Here is a 14,832-nt window from a genome sequence, read left to right on the forward strand (position 1 = left end):
CCACAACTGGGGGAGGGACAAACATAACCCAGCCCATGAGCATTTAGCACCCGAGGGGGGAAGGGAGATTGTTTCTGCTAAGATAAGGATGTGCTGCTGCATTTTGATCTGAGTCATCATTGACTGTTTAGTGACGTCTGATTTCCTTGGCACAAACGGTCTTCTGTGATAACGGGCACAGGGATCAAAGTGGAGCTGTGCTTACCCAGAGAGGCAGATTTTGCCCTTCCTGACACTGGGGAAGTGACAAGAACAAGTGTGTGCGGGGGGGGGGGGTTCTCTTGGCTCCTTGAGGCCTCTAGTGGTCAGGCTGCCACAGCAGCAGGAGGGATGGATCAGCTATGGGAGCCTGCCCCTCTGCAGAACTTGCTCGGGGTGGGGAGAGACCCTGGAGAGGCAGTGTTCCAGACCTTCCCAGCTGGCCTAGTCTGAAGGGCCTTGGTGGGGAACGAGCCGGAGGATGGCAGAGAGAGGAGATCAAAACGGATGATCTCAGTTGAGCAGCAGCACAGGTGGGTTCATTTGGCCAGGTCACCTGCCACAGCCTGTCCCCCACCTCCCACACAATGTTCTCTGCCCTTCCACCTCGCTGATCACAGCCTTGCTCGGCGGCACCATCCTGTTCCCTTTGGGCATGACTAATATTTGGCTCCTGCGGCGCTTTGCCAGCAGAAAATCTCTGGAGGCCGACGCTGGCCCTTGCCCAAAGTGGAGGGGTGGGGGCACAGTGGCAACGTCCCTTTCCCCGCCTGCAAGCGGCTCTGAGGAGGTGCATCCTTGGCGGGTGCGGCCTCCTTGTGCACCATGCCAGCCTGGCCCCAAGGCAGCTGCAGCAGGCCAGAGGGGGCCTCTGTGTCCGAGGGAGGGCCAAACAGCCCAGCCTTTCCCGGTGCTTGCCCTTTGTATGCCTGGGGCTGGGACCAATCCTGACTGTGACCCAGGACCCTGCCATGCTAGTGCATGCACCTACCATTGCCAAGCAGAAGTGATGCTGTTGCTTTGTGGGGTCATCTTCCTGGCTGGAACAGAGCCCAGCTCAGAGCGGAAGGGGCCTCTGTACCACAGGCCCTGCCTTTTGGAGTTCTGTTCCTTTAGCCTTGACAGGTTTTATATTGGATTGCTATTCCTTTTGCTCTGCAAGCCACATTGGTTGTTCCAAGCAGAAAATCACGCCAGGCTGTTGCTTGGTGGCAGAGCGCCTGCTTGGCCTGACGGAAGGTCCCGAGGGTCAGTCCCCGCAGGGCTTGCAAGGTCCCCTGCCTGAGATCCTGCAGAGCCGCTCCCAGTCAGAGTGGACAGCACTGAGCTAGATGGGCCATTGCTCTGGCTGCTGAGTCTTGCTTCTGCCTAGGCAACAGGAGGGGCCCGTGAAGGCTCCAGGCCAGCTTAGAGGACGCAGGGCAGGTAGGAGTGGTGCCCACTGCTGTGCCTGCTCCTCAGCGCTCAGTACCTGCTGCTGCCTGAGGCAGCTGCCTCATTCTGCCTGATGGCAGGGCCAGCCCTCTGCAAGTGTGAGAGAGGGGAATGCCCTCCTGCCCGCTTCTTGCTTTGGAAGAGCATCTCAGGGGCTGCCTTTTCTGCCCCAGTCAGCTGGGAGGCAGCTTGGGCCATGAAGCCCTGTGGTGCAAGTGGCGAGAGAGTGGGACTGTCAGGAGAAGTGAGTTCAAGTCCCCGCTTTACCGTGGAGCTGATGGGGTGGTTATGGGAGCCCCATTCCTTTTCTGCCTCCCCTCCCTCATGGGGGAAGGATCCTCACCTCCACAGATGAAAGTTGGGGTTGAAACACAAGACATAAAGGCAAGGGCAGTAGGTCAGCCGCCAGTCCTTCCCTGGAGAGCTACCTCTCCAGCTGCCTCTCCCCTTTCTCCCTTTCCCAAACCACGAGTGTGTCCCGCAGTCCTGCACCGGTCGATGGGGGGGGTGAAGGCTCTCCCCTTGGAGGCACATGCCCCTCTCCCCTGTGGGGCTCGAGTGCCTTGGCCTCCATTCCCCCTAGAGCGGAGGAGGAGATGGAGGAGGATGCATGAGTCATCCTGTTATCTGGGGCATGTGCGGGTGGGTGGACAGGTAAACAGGGCTGGCAAGGTGAACCCTGGAGTCACAGCAGTGCACTTGATGCTCCCTTCTCTTGCGTTAATCTAAATGAGTTTATGGCTGGGAATCTTTCAAAACTGCTCTCTAAGCCCTGCCAGTGGCTTCTGCCGGCTGTTAGGAAGCTGTGGGAGAGGAGTGGCATTGCAAACGGGCAGCTGGGTGGGCAGCCTGAGCTGCTGGAGGCTCCGCACTGCCAGCCTGTGCTGGAGCCTAGCAGGGAGGATGCCTGCCGTTTGCAGCCAGTGCAGGGCAGCTGTTGCAACCCCCATTCCCCCTGCAGTTGGTTCCCTTCCCACCCAGTGTCATGCCTCTGTGATGGATGGCCTCGCCAGCTCACCCCAAACGCTCTCCTCTGGCTGTACTTCCAGTTGGCAGATGCTGCCCGGTCATGTGCAACAGGAGGGCTGAGCCACTTCTGGTGGTGCTGTGAGCCACTGCCACTGACTAGAGGCTCCAGGGATACTGAGGCATGTGCTCTGTTATAGGAGGTTGTTGTTGAGGGCCACAAGAGCAAAATGGAGCTTCTCTGTTCCAGGGCTGTGTACCTGTCAGTATTTACAGCTGGAGGGATGGCATCAACACCCTGCTTGCGAGGTCCCCAGTAGCATCTGCCTGGCTAGACTTAGAACGGTGTGCAAATGGAAACCTGGAAATTCTCCACCCTGTCTGGGAGCAGAGAAATTTTGCAGGTGGGGAAACAATTTAGCTGAATTTCTCCAAGGGGAAGGAGAAATTCTCCAGCAATTTCTTGGCGGGGGGGGGGGAGGCTGCACAGCTGCAGTCCTTGAAGTCTGGCTGCCCCAAGCCTGGCATCATTCCAGGGCATCGGGGTGGGGGTGGAGGTGAGGGTGGGGGCTGCTACCACCACCACAAAAAGAAGAAAGAAATCTCTGCAAAGTGTGACCATCCTTTTCTAGAGGAAAAAGTGAGAAAATGAAAAAGGTTCTCGGACAAGCATATTCTGAGAAGTTCCAGCTCAGCTCTAGGAGGGACCCCTCTCGGCCTGGCCCAGTGAGGCCGTTCTTAAGTTCTGCTGGATCTACAACGGCTGCAATGTGCCTTGCGCCTCCTTCTCCTCCTCCTGGGGATCCATGTGTTGCCGGGAGGTCTTGCCAGGGTGCTCAGGAGCAAATGGAAGGCAGAGCTCTCTCTGGCCACTTATTGCCCAGGGACCCTCCAGTATCTACCCACAGCTCTGCCTGGTAGGCTCAGTTTGTTTATCAACACATTTATATCCCACCTTTCTTCCAAGGAGCTTCAGCTGGAATACAGCTGTGGTCCTCCCCTTCCTGATTGTGTGTGGGGTTCAGCATCCATCCTCCTCTGGATTCTTGGCCCTTGTTGCCCAGGTGGGCTACTTCAGCCGCAATGCTGCAGCCCCAGCAGAAGCCCCAGCGACCCCCTTCTGTGCTGCCCCTTCACAGTCGGCACACTGTAGGCCTAGCTCTCCTCTGCCCCCTTGACTCCCTGTTCCCCCCCTCCTCCAGGATAGTGCACACTCCCTGGAACAGGCATCTCTTCAGGGTCCCTGCACCGGGGTCCAGTTCTGTCTCCTCTGGGAATGTTTGGGCAGTTTCGTTTCCTGGGCAGCAGTGTGGGATGTTCCCAACTTGAGTTGTATGTCCTCCCTCACACCCAGCCCATATTCACAAGAGTGTCAGGGTGTCCCACCTTCTTCATAAGCACAAGGTGTTCCAGATTATGGGGACTGACCTTTCCCCAGCAGGGACGGTGCTGCTGTCCCTGCTCCTGTTAGCAGGGTGTTCCTTAGACGAGCTAGATCGCTCCAGCTGACTCTCTTTGCAACCACCACAGCACACTCCCTGCCCCATAATCGCTACCCTCCGCCCCCTCCAAAGCTTCTGTGCCTTCCATCCTGTTTTCTTGCAATTTTTTCCTGCTTGGGATAAATGGATCACCAACAGAGAAGAGAGTGAAAGAACTGGGCATGTTTAGCCCCGAGAGAAGAGGTGATTGCACTCTTCAAGTCAAGTTCCAGGAAGCCAGATTTTGGCACAACATCAGGATAAATTTCCTAACGGTTAGGCAGAATGACTATGGAACCAATGACCTAGGGAGGTGGTGGGCTCTCCAACAGTGGAGGCCTTCAGGATGGAGCTAGACAGGCACCTGTTGGGTAGGCTTTAAGTTGGATTCCTGCACTGGGCAGGGGGTTGGACTCAATGACCTTATGGGACCCTTCAAACTCTTATTCTATGATTCTGTGAACAGCAGTGAAAAACTGGAACTCCCCCTTCACTCCTCCCTGTACCAAATGAGGAATGCCATGAGTTCTGAGCTGCCTGCCACCCTTGCATCCTTAGCCATTCGTCAGGAATTCCAATAGAATTGGGCTCTGATTGTGTTGGTGGGTTCAGTTCTGTACTCTGCCCCTGGGCCTCCTTTGTGTTCTGGCGCTTGCCCCCTCCTCCCAGCTCTGCCCTGGACAGTTCAGCATGCTGCTGGTGCTGCCATCAAGCCCCCTTTGAAGCCCACAGACAAGGATGTTGGCCCAGCCATGAGGACTGGTACCTTTACTGCAGCAAATCAGAAGCACCCAGTCAGTCTGTCTTCTGTCAGGTCCTTTATTATGGAACTGTTCCGTCTGCCAAGGCCAGTGTGTCCCCCCCCCCCATTCACGGCCAAGAGGCACAGCTCTTCATAGGCAGGGGCCTAAAATGGGTACAGGAAGATCCAGCAAAGTGCTTGCTCTGAGCACCCTGTGCACGGCTTTATTTTATTTATTTATTTATTTATTAAACTTATATACCGCCCAACTAGTAATAGCTCTCTGGGCGGTTAACATAAAATACAATAAAATTACAGACACATGCCAATGAGGAAGCCCCCTCCACACACCCCTGGACAGTCTGCTCTGACCACAGCCTGGCAACATCTGCCGAGTGCTGCAAAGCTCCATTAGAGGAGTCGCAGCCTCGGCCACCCGCACCACGTGAGCTGGTGTTTGGTTTTCTGTTACGCCATCCGTCCTGGTGGGTGAAGCACCCCTTGTTCATGGGCCTCGGCTGAAGCCAGCAGCCATGCAGGTCCAGGAGACACATCGTTTTCCTCCCCCACCCCCAAGTTCCAGCAAGTGGCGCCACAGGCGGCCTGCCCAGCATCAGCCCTGGTTCACAGCCCTCCCACCGACCTGCCAGGCTTTCCTCACATTCAGTGTCCTCCGCTCAGCGGTTTCTGTCAGGGATGTGCAGGGCCACCACAGCAGGGCCACGCTTGTTAGGACAATGGCTACTGAGTTTTGGGGCAGTGTCATCTCCCTGCCCCTGATTGCTTCATGCTGAGCACTGGAAGATGCCTTGGAGACGCCACCTGCAGGCACCTTGCTTGGTCCTTCTGGACACAGAGAGGCTTTCTCCAGAGAAGATTCCGTTCTGAGGCCCTGGAAGAGGCTGCAGCTATGCCCACATGAGAGGTGCCCCTGGTGCGTTTGGGAGAACTGGGGATTTGAGTAGCCAGCGGTGCTGAGGGCAAAAGAGCAAGCGTGGGGAGGATAAGCAGAGGCATATGCCTGCTTGCCTGTCCAGTCCCTCCGTGAGCAGAGGGCAGCAGGTCATTGTCCAGGTGCCCATGGGGAGGTGTGCAACACAGTGGCCCTCTTACACGTAGCCAGTCAGGTTGTAAGAATTGAATTCGCTCTTTGTCTTTGGAGAGGAGGCTGGTGCTGCTGGACTCCTGCCTGCCACCTTTCGAGAATGGTAAGGACTGTAGTAAGTGGCGTGAGGGTCTCGGGGTGGGCAGGAGGCACAGAGGATGAAGCCCCCAATGAGTGAGACCAGGGAGGAGAGGACCCCCAAGTACATGGCTTCCCCGATCTCAAACTTCAGGCTCTCAGGGATAAGGGGGTTGTAAAAGTCACGGAGCACTGTGTGGATGTTCCATGCCACAGGGATGAAGCAGAGCAGCCCCCCCAAGACGAAGGCCACCCCGCCCACCACGGCCACCTTGTCCTTGGCTGGGGAGCCCTGCAAGAAGACGGTGCACCTCATCCCCACCACGCAGACGATGGCGGCCAGCAAGGACACAGCCATGGAGGAGGCCATCATCGCCTGGGCCGCTTGCAGGTTGCTGGGGAGGCTGAGCAGGGAGTTGTAGATGTCGCACTGGGTGATGCCCGTGCTCTGGGTGGCACACTCCATCCAGAGCCCCTTGGAGAAGCCGGCGGCTGTGATGATGCTGGAGCCAATGTAGGAGCTGGTCCTCCAGCTGGGCAGGAGGGTGGCTATGGAGGCACACAGCAAGCCAAGGAGCCCAAGGACATAGCCCACCAGCTGGAGGCCAACAGAGACCATCTTCTCTTCCTTGCCTGCCTGGCCCTCAGAGGAGCGACTCGCATCGGGTGCTTCCTCTTTCGTCTCCCTGCTGGGGCTGGTGTCCTGCCCAGGTCCTTGCCTGCTGGTGCTTGTGTGGGTTGGAGTGAGTGGGAGAAAAGGATATCTAGGAGACAGGGAGGGAGGGAGGGAGGGGGGGAACCCTACTGGGTTAATGATTGACTGGGGCTTCTGAGAAATGCCAGCTGCCCTTTTGAGCTCTCTTATCTGTAGAAATTACGTTTTGAAAAGTAAGAAAAAACACCAATAATAATAAATAATTATCAATTATAAATGGGGCAAAGAGGGAGGTCCCAATTCTTTGAACAGTCAGTGATGCAAAGGATGAGACAAGGGGGGGGGCTGGGTGATGTGGAGGACCCCAGAACCACCCTTCTGCCCTCCCCCACTCCACTTGGCCCCAGACCCCTGGGTCAGCCTCTGACAACAGCTGGAGATGGGGGGAGAGGGGCAAGTCCTAACCAGCCTGCCAGGAATTGCTGCCCTCATTAAGGCCACATCAGCACCATACATTTAAAATACCTGACTTCCCCAAAGAATCCTGGGAACTGTAGGTCATCCTTCATAGACCTACATTTCCCAGGATTCTTTGGGGGAAGCCATGTGCATTAAATGTTTGGTGTGGATCTGACCTAAGTTGCCCTTTTTGACATTGCTTCCAGTAGCATACCTCTCCATTTCACTAACAGGACACAACATTTCCTGCTTGGATTCGGACCTTTCCCACTTCAGGCCAAACTACACATGGCATCCATTGCACACATTTCCCCTTATACAAAGATGGCCAAGGGAAAGCCCGAGTGGCTTCTTGACTGCCGGGAATGAGTGGGGCCTTTGCTGCCAGCTTCACCCCCCCCAAAGGTGCTGTTTGCATTTCAGTGGCATCTCCCACTTGGCACCAATGGAGACTTTCTAAAAATGCAAACACAGTAGGGCCCCGCTTATATGGTGGGTTCCATTCCGGACCCCCACTGTAAAGCGGAAAACGCCATGAAGCAGAACCCCATTGACTTTAATGGGCCGCGTTGCGCAAAAATGATGCAAAAACGTCGCAAAACATCGCAAAAGGGAAAAAAACCCTTTAAAATTGAAAATGAAAGGTGCTGCATCAGCGGAACGCCTTAAAGCAGGATGCCGTAAAGTGGGGCCCTACTGTATCCACTTTGGAGAGGAGATTTTTGTCCAGACTGTCATAGGGAGAGAATGAGAGAGAGGTATTTTGGGGCTGGCCAAGATGATGTCTTCCAGATGTTTTGGACTACAGCTTCCATCAGCTCCAGCCAGCATGGCTCACTGGTCAGGGATGATGGGAATTTTAGTCTGAAACATCTGGGGGGCACCAGGTTGGCTATCCAGCAACAGGCAGGACCCTGCCTTTCCCAGCCCAAACTGGAGATGCTTGGGATTGAACCTGGGACCACCTGCATGCAAAACAGCTCTGACTGCATGGCTGCTCAGGCTTCCCCTTAGCTACGAGTTACAAAACAGAAAATGTGCACCGTAGGGAACTGCACTTGCCCAGTTATTGTTATGTCTAGTTTGGCCCTTTCATTCAGCAGCCCTAAGAATTGTACCACTGGAGAGACGGCATTTGTGTGGGACTCTGGAGCAATTATACTGTTTTTTTAGGGCAGCCAAGCAACAGTAAAATGAACTTGCATGGTGGTAGGTAAGAAGAACCCTGCAAAGCCGAAGGCTTGTCTAGAAGGCCACTGTCCTGTTTTCCACAGGGCCAACCAGATGCCCCATAGCAAGGCCACAAGCAGGACATGAGGACAGCAGCCCTCCTCCTCCTCCTGTAGCTACTCCCCAGTTGTTCCCCAGCAACTGGTATCTGTGGTGCTTCTGATCATGAAGACAGCATATAGCAGTCATTGCTAGTAGTAGCCACTGACTGCCTTGTCTCCTGTGAATTTGTTGAACCACCACGGCAAAGAAGGGGTCAGCAGGAGACGCCTTGGGGCTGTGGCCCTACCTGCTCTCATTGTGTTTCCCCATTTTGCCAAACTTATTTGTGCACAGACTGCAAACTTGGATGATGGCAGCCAGCATGTGGGATGGTCCCAGCTCAGGCTCCTCGGACATTCCCACAGCTGGGGAAGAAGTGTTGGCAGAGAAGCCTCCGCCATGGCTCCAGCTCTGTATTTATACTTATTTATAAGTGTTGCTAAGCAAGGGGGTTCCTCTAAGCATGTGCAGAATGCAGCTACCAAGTGGCAACTTAGGCAGGCAGGGTCTCTCAGACTTGGGTGGCTGTAGGTTTTTAAAAAAATGTTATGATTGAAGGCGGTCTCTAATTTGAAAGGCCGTGGGGGAAGGTCAGTGGCACGGTATCTGCTCTCTATGCACAAGATCCGGGTTCCATGCACAAGATCTGGCTGAACGGCTTTCCAGACTGCTGCTCTCTGTGGGCGCTTTGGGTCAATGAGGTCTGAGAGCTTCTTTGCAGGCCTCTGTGATGTTTGTTATTCCAAGACTTCTGTCCCAAATGAGAAGCAACTGGGGGAAGGCACAGCCTGCAAAGGGAGGGGGGCAAATTGGGCCCTGCCAGCATTTGGGACCTTCAGGGGGAGGAGAGGCTCTTTTCTTCACTTATACAAAAGCCCTTGTGGGGCAAGGGTGGCAAAGGCGCACTGGGGAGCACCTCCATTCGCATGGGAGATGTACCTTCAGTGGATGCTCGCTGACTGCGGTCTCGGTTCTTCTGCTCTGCCTCCGGCCCTCCCCAGCTGACTGGGCTGCAAGGGGATTTGTTCCCCCATGGTGGAGGAGCCTGAATTAATTGTGTTCCCGCTTGACTTGTCTTTATTTATTAATCGGTTCATATATTTTGATCCCAACATCTGACCCCCCCGCCGCTGTGACCCATGGCTTGTGCAACAACACCTAGAAGGTAGAAGCAATGATGAAGTGAGAGAGAGGTTTGAAGCAAAACACACAAGCCAATGAGCAGCACGGCAAGGAATGGTCCCTTGGAGCCCCCCCAGGTTCACCATTGGCCCACTGATTAACAAAAGGTGCCCCTAAACTGAAGGGCTTGTCATTGTTACAAGGGTCTGCCTTGTGGCCAAGCGAAGATGCCCGTGGAACGCAACGGGGTTGGCAGTGAGGGCTATGTGTGCCTCCCCTTGCCAGTGGCGTGGGGGTGAATTCTGAAGTGCAGGGTCTCTTTACTGCAAACCTCACAGCCCCACCTCTGCTCCCACATCCCAGCACAGGTGCAACATTCTGGTGGCCTCTGGAGCTTGCTTGCTATGTTGTGACATTTTTGTTGATAATAACAAAACAGCACTCCCCTCCTGCTCTTGGGGAGAGATGCTACCTGGCGCTGCTGCCGGAACATGAAGCTGGACTTCATGCTGGCCTTTGGCATGACCCTGCAGCCAGGCTCTTCACCTGTGCCAGGTGAGGGGCACCTTTGGCCCTCCAAACTTTGCTGAATTACAACTCCCATCATTCCTGGCCATTGGCCAAGTTTGCTTGGGCTGATGGGAGTTGTAGTTCAGCAATATCTGTAAGGCCAAAGGTTCCCTCCACCTGCCCTCTGGCCTTGGCTGGCAAGAGCTGTCCATGCATGTGTCTTTCTCCTGCTAAGGGGAGCTAAACTGTCCCACTAATATTTAGCATGGCTCCTTTGCCCACTGCCTCCTTCCCCCCAGCTTTGGCTAGAAAGAGCCCCTCGTCATTCCCTCCCCCTCCTGCTCTCTCCCCATCCCGGCCTCCTGGGGTTTTTCTCACAAATGGTGCCTAACCTTTCCCTCCTGTGTTTGCCTTTGTCACTGGAGCTGACAAATGTCCTTCAGCCCCCCATGGACCCACTGTTGATTCAACTGGGACCCATTTCACAGCTCAGGCTGCCCCCTTCCCCCCCAGGCAGGCTCCTGCGAGGACTATAAAGGCCATCCAGGAGGCAAAAGGGGTCAGAGAGGATCCCTCAAAGAAAGGTGCACAGCCATGGAAGCTGCTACCCAGAGGTGCCCAGAGCAGCCTGTGGAGATGGAGAATCACATCCAAGGCTCCAGGCCTGGAGGGGGAATAAGGTGAGGAGGAGGAGGGAGAAAGACCAAGCCTCAAACATTTTGCTCCCTTCAGCAATGGGGTACGGTGGGGGGGGAAGGTACGGGGAGCTCTGGGCTGGCCCAGCCAAGGGGTGTGTGTGTGAAAGAGTTTTCCTTCTGGCACTGAGGAAGGCACGATTCCTCCGGATCATCCTCAGCAGTGTGCAGACCTGTCCAAAGCACCAGGGTGGTCTTCTTCCCTCCTTTCTGTTGGTGCTGGGCTGGGGGGTGGCATGGGGCTCCCCTGGCTGCTGCCCCCTGTTGTTGGGCCTTCCTGAGCGGCCGGACAGGAGGAGGCTCAGCTATGCTGGGGGGTGCAGATGCCCAGGATTCCGGCTGGGGCCTGGATGGGGCAATAAGTGGAGCTTCTTGCAGGGGCCCAATCCCAATCCTCATGGCTCCTCCTTTGTTGCAGACTCCTGGCGCTGTGGAGGCCATGGCTGCCCACCCTGCAGGAGGCCACCAGGGAGGTCAAGCGACTCGCCAGCCCTGTAAGTCCTTTCCCCCCGCGTGGCAGGAGCCAAAGACAGGGGAGCGCTAGTGGGGGGCCACCAGGGGCTCCCACCCGCAGCTGGAGGAGGCCCCTTGCCACAAAAGGGCCAAGCGGGGCAACTGCGCCAGAGCCAACCACCGCATATCCAGACTGGCCCCAGGGTGGTTTCTGCAAGCAGGCCTGGCCCAGCTGTGGGGTGAAACTGGCAGGGCCCTTGATTGCTGCCCTCCCCTTCAGGAGTTGGCAGCAGGTGGGCAGCTTTTCTCCCTCTGTGGAACCTCAAAGGCCGGTTGTGGCTGTGGCTGTTCCCTGATGAAGCTGCCGGCATTCCTCAAGGGGTTGGTGGGATTTTGTGCCAAGGGCTGGGGGCTAGCTAGAGCCCAGGCGCCGATCTGCCAAGTGGAGCCCCCTCTGGGAGCAGGAGCTTCCCCAGCGGTCTCTCAGTCCTCCGGACCGAGGGGGCGGCCCAGGCAGGTAGCCTGGAAGGAGTGATGCCTTCTGTTTAGTGCCATTGGCACCCCCAGTGACAGAGTGGAAGATGGAGTCTTTTGGGGGGTGGGGGTGGAGCAGCTGAGGTCCCAGTTTCACAAGTCCAGTCTCTCTCTGGGACAGTTTGCCTTAATTGAAGACCCGATGAAGGTGACTGAACACCAGCAGAGCTGGGAGTGGGAATCTGACCTGAGCCCAGGGGTGGGGGGAGAACAAGAGTGGCCTTCAGGCTGGAGAGCATGCCCAGACAGCAGCCCTCGATGGGAACCAGCAGGCATTTCCCACTACTGTATTAAGAAACAGGCTCACCGCCATGGGTCATTTTCTTATTGACGTAATAGGGATTTGTAGGGGGTTCTGCTCCCTACTTCTCCCGCAGGCTTTAGCCAACAGCCTGTTTTCTCAAATTCTGGAGCTGGAATTTTTGCAAAGAGCTGCTGCTCCCCCCCCCCAACCCCCAAGGTCTCTTTTTAGGGAGGAGGATGCTGGGCCATCAACCCTTCCCAAAGTTGTTTGTTTAGAAAGATTTATACACCGCTTAATCCTGAAACTCTCGAAGAGGCGTACAGTTACTGTATTGTTAGAATGCAACTGATGTTGTGCACAGCTGATTCACTGCAGCTCCCGTGACTTGGCTTGGCTGTGTGGCTGGGGCATTCCTGGTTGGCTGCCTGTGGGCCCAAGTAAGCCAAGCCGTGCTCCATGCAGCCTTCTCAGCTGGTGGGGAACAGCCCGTCTCAGCCTGTGACTAGGCTCACAGTGGGGCCGGCACGCTTCGTCTCTTCATCAGGGATGGAAATGCTGGCTCCACTCAGATGCTTCCTCTTCCTCCTCCTCCTCAGGGCTGTGGGACCAGCAAGGAGCTCCAGGACTTCCGGCACCCGGTCAGGTGGGTGTGCCGCTAACCATGGAGACTCTCTTTGTGATGACCCGTGTGTGTGTGTGGGGGGGGGCTCGGATTCCCCTGACTTCCTGTCATTCACTGTTACTGCCTCCAGCACCCAACCAAATCTACCCCCCCCAGTTGGGTGTTCTCTGTCTCCTCCCAACAGGACACGGAAGTGGTTGCTGTCTCAGCTCTGGGGGTCTTGCTGTGGGCTGGCCCAGGTGGCCTGAGGCTGGGGTCTTTTGCAGCAGGACCCACTGTCTCCTGCCCACTTTCCCCAAACCTTTTCCTTCTTTCTGGGCAGCAGGTGCACTGCAAAGTGCAATGTGGGGGAGACCCCAGCCACCTGCCCTCTCTAGTTCCCTGAGGTGCATTCTTAGCCTTTGACGCACATTTCACACACACCTGCATTGCCTGCCAGAGCCCTTTTAGTGCCCAGTGGCATCCCTGCTCAGCTCAACTCACTTCTCTTCTTCTTCTTCTTCTCTCCTTGCCGCAGACTCTGCTGGCCCAAATCCAGGTCCTTTGACTACCTCTACGCAGAGGGAGAGAAGCTGCTGGAGAACTTTCCAGTGCAAGCAACCATCAACCTCTACGAGGACTCTGAGGAAGACGAGGAGGAGGAGGAGGAGGAGGAGGGAGCGGCTCCTTTGCCTGAGGCAGGCGCTGGCCTTCCCTGGAGAGGCCAGCTCCCCTCACAGACTCTGCCTAGGGGCCTCCTCCCCCCCACCCACTGACCTGAGCTGTGCTCAGAGCATCTCCCTTCACCTGCCCTAGGCTGGCACCTGATGCCCCGAGGAGGAGCTGGCATGCTGGGGGAGGGTGTTAGGCCTGGCACAAAGGCCCTGCGCCAGGGCGGCACTCTGGCTGGGTGTGATGTGGGCGCGGGGGTGTCCTGGTGTTGGGACCCCAGAGCAAGAGAGCAAGACTCTTGGCCAAGAGAACCCCTCCAGAGACTGCAGCCAGCCTGCCTGCTGGGGCCGTTTGCCGCCAGGGCTGGGCGAGGACGACTCACCCCGATCCCTAAGGGGTCCAGCCTGTCAAGGCCTGTCTCCGCCATTCTGCATCATGAGGACGGGGCTGGGATAAGGACGCAGTTTCCCCGGGCTGACAGCGAAGGGTTCTGCAGGCTTATTGTTTTGGTGTGTGCATTTGGGTGGACACCAGTCAACAGCAACCCCCATCCAGGCCCTAGCCCTGAGAGTGAACTTTTCTAAGCACACGAGAGAGCCCTCTGCTAGTGAAGGGGTGACTGCCCGCCCGCCCCTATTTTCCGCAGGGTCAGAATACCTTGGCGTTCTCGTGTCAAAAATGCTACAATGGCGCCCTCGGGTGGCTGAAGTCAGCATGTCGCCTCTTCACTAAAAACCCTGTTACGGGTGGGCTGGCGCGGCCCCTTCATCTCTTGCCTGGCATAGAAACCTCCCCTCCCCCAGTTGCCCGGGCCTATAACAGCCAGCTCCGTCCGCGTGGAAATCAACTAAGGGGCCCTTGGCAAGCCACATCTCCAACCCCCTTTTCGCCTTTAGCTTACGCACGAGGCGCAAGGGGACGGGGCAGACGGGCTTTGGGGGTCTGTGCCTGACGTGCGCCTCCTGCTCGGAGCGCCCCGTCCCCTAGCCATGTTCAGCCGGGCAAAGCGTGCGACCTGGAATCCGGGGCGGGAAACCAGCGCCCTACGGCCGCTCTGGCCTCCCAGCAGCCGTTCCTCACAGTCCACAGCACTCCCTCGACAGGCTATGTTCTGGGGTTATCTGGAGCAGCGGACCAGCCTCGCCAGCGGCGCTTCCCGGCCTCGGGCAGCGGGAAGCCTGTCCAGCCACCCAAGAGCCCTTGCAGCAGAAGAGGCCGGGAGGGAACCCTGGCCGGGCCTCCTGGAGGAAGAGCCGCTCTGGGCGCAGAGGGTGGGCGCGCCTCCTCGCCACTCAGGGCAGATCTGCTGCGAATCCACGCCCCCGCCCCCGCCCCGACGGCAGTCGAGCTGCGGCACCAGGAGCCCCTTGCGGGTGTATCTCTGGGGGGGAGGGGTGTTTTCCGGAACTGTTCAAAAGCGGCCCGATAGCCAGGAATAAAGCCAGCGTATTTGCATGATGTGTGTCGGCATGATTCTGTTGGGTTTCCCGGGAGCAAAATGGGGGCGCTTCCCCGCTCCCCGCGCAGAAGATAACTTTCAGCGCGGGGAGGGGGGCTCGATGCCTTCTGCCAAAAGGTCGCCGAGCCGCTCGTTTCTGATAAAGGGAAGACTTCAAACTGCCATCGGTTAAGCAGTGGCGGGCGAGCTTGTTTGGACGGCCCTTGGGTGAGCAAATTCACCACCGGTCCGTGGACAGACAGCGGCGATCCTATGCTCGCCGTATGCGACCCCCAAGCTATGCTAACGGAATGGCCGCTTTACCCAGGGTACCCTCACGCTCAGCCCGGGGGGGGGGTCTGACTGGCTGCGATACAGCAGAAAGGCATTTT

At 56.8% G+C, this 14,832-nt stretch overlaps 2 protein-coding genes across 3 annotated transcripts; one reads left to right on the forward strand and one right to left on the reverse strand.

Moving 5' to 3' along the window:
* The first annotated feature begins 309 nt into the window (after positions 1–309).
* Positions 310–14,457, forward strand: RIPPLY1 (ripply transcriptional repressor 1). Of its 2 annotated transcripts, XM_061598771.1 has the most exons (5): positions 310–512; positions 10,317–10,483; positions 10,917–10,992; positions 12,326–12,372; positions 12,869–14,457. In XM_061598771.1, the coding sequence occupies exons 2-5, from the start codon at positions 10,398–10,400 to the stop codon at positions 13,104–13,106; spliced, it is 447 nt and encodes a 148-aa protein (XP_061454755.1). In that variant the 5' UTR covers positions 310–512; positions 10,317–10,397; the 3' UTR covers positions 13,107–14,457. The 2 variants fall into 2 exon arrangements, with proteins under 2 accessions (XP_061454755.1, XP_061454754.1); XM_061598770.1 differs by lacking the exon at positions 310–512 and having other exon boundaries at positions 10,091–10,483.
* CLDN2 (claudin 2) lies at positions 4,664–6,528 on the reverse strand. Its single transcript, XM_061598410.1, has one exon. The coding sequence runs from the start codon at positions 6,402–6,404 to the stop codon at positions 5,712–5,714; it is 693 nt and encodes a 230-aa protein (XP_061454394.1). The 5' UTR covers positions 6,405–6,528; the 3' UTR covers positions 4,664–5,711.
* Positions 14,458–14,832: the final 375 nt, after the last annotated feature.

The sequence above is a fragment of the Rhineura floridana genome, chromosome 16, assembly GCF_030035675.1.
Source record: "Rhineura floridana isolate rRhiFlo1 chromosome 16, rRhiFlo1.hap2, whole genome shotgun sequence".
NCBI lineage: Eukaryota > Metazoa > Chordata > Lepidosauria > Squamata > Rhineuridae > Rhineura > Rhineura floridana.

What these genes read in the sequence shown, in the direction of transcription:
- CLDN2 (XM_061598410.1), bottom strand. Translation starts at nt 6,404, where the DNA reads ATGGTCTCTGTTGGCCTCCAGCTGGTGGGCTATGTCCTTGGGCTCCTT.
- RIPPLY1 (XM_061598771.1), top strand. Translation starts at nt 10,398, where the DNA reads ATGGAAGCTGCTACCCAGAGGTGCCCAGAGCAGCCTGTGGAGATGGAG. An exon ending in AGGCCTGGAGGGGGAATAAG is followed by an intron (nt 10,484 to 10,916) that starts GTGAGGAGGAGG and finishes CCTTTGTTGCAG; the next exon opens with ACTCCTGGCGCTGTGGAGGC. An exon ending in GACTTCCGGCACCCGGTCAG is followed by an intron (nt 12,373 to 12,868) that starts GTGGGTGTGCCG and finishes TCCTTGCCGCAG; the next exon opens with ACTCTGCTGGCCCAAATCCA.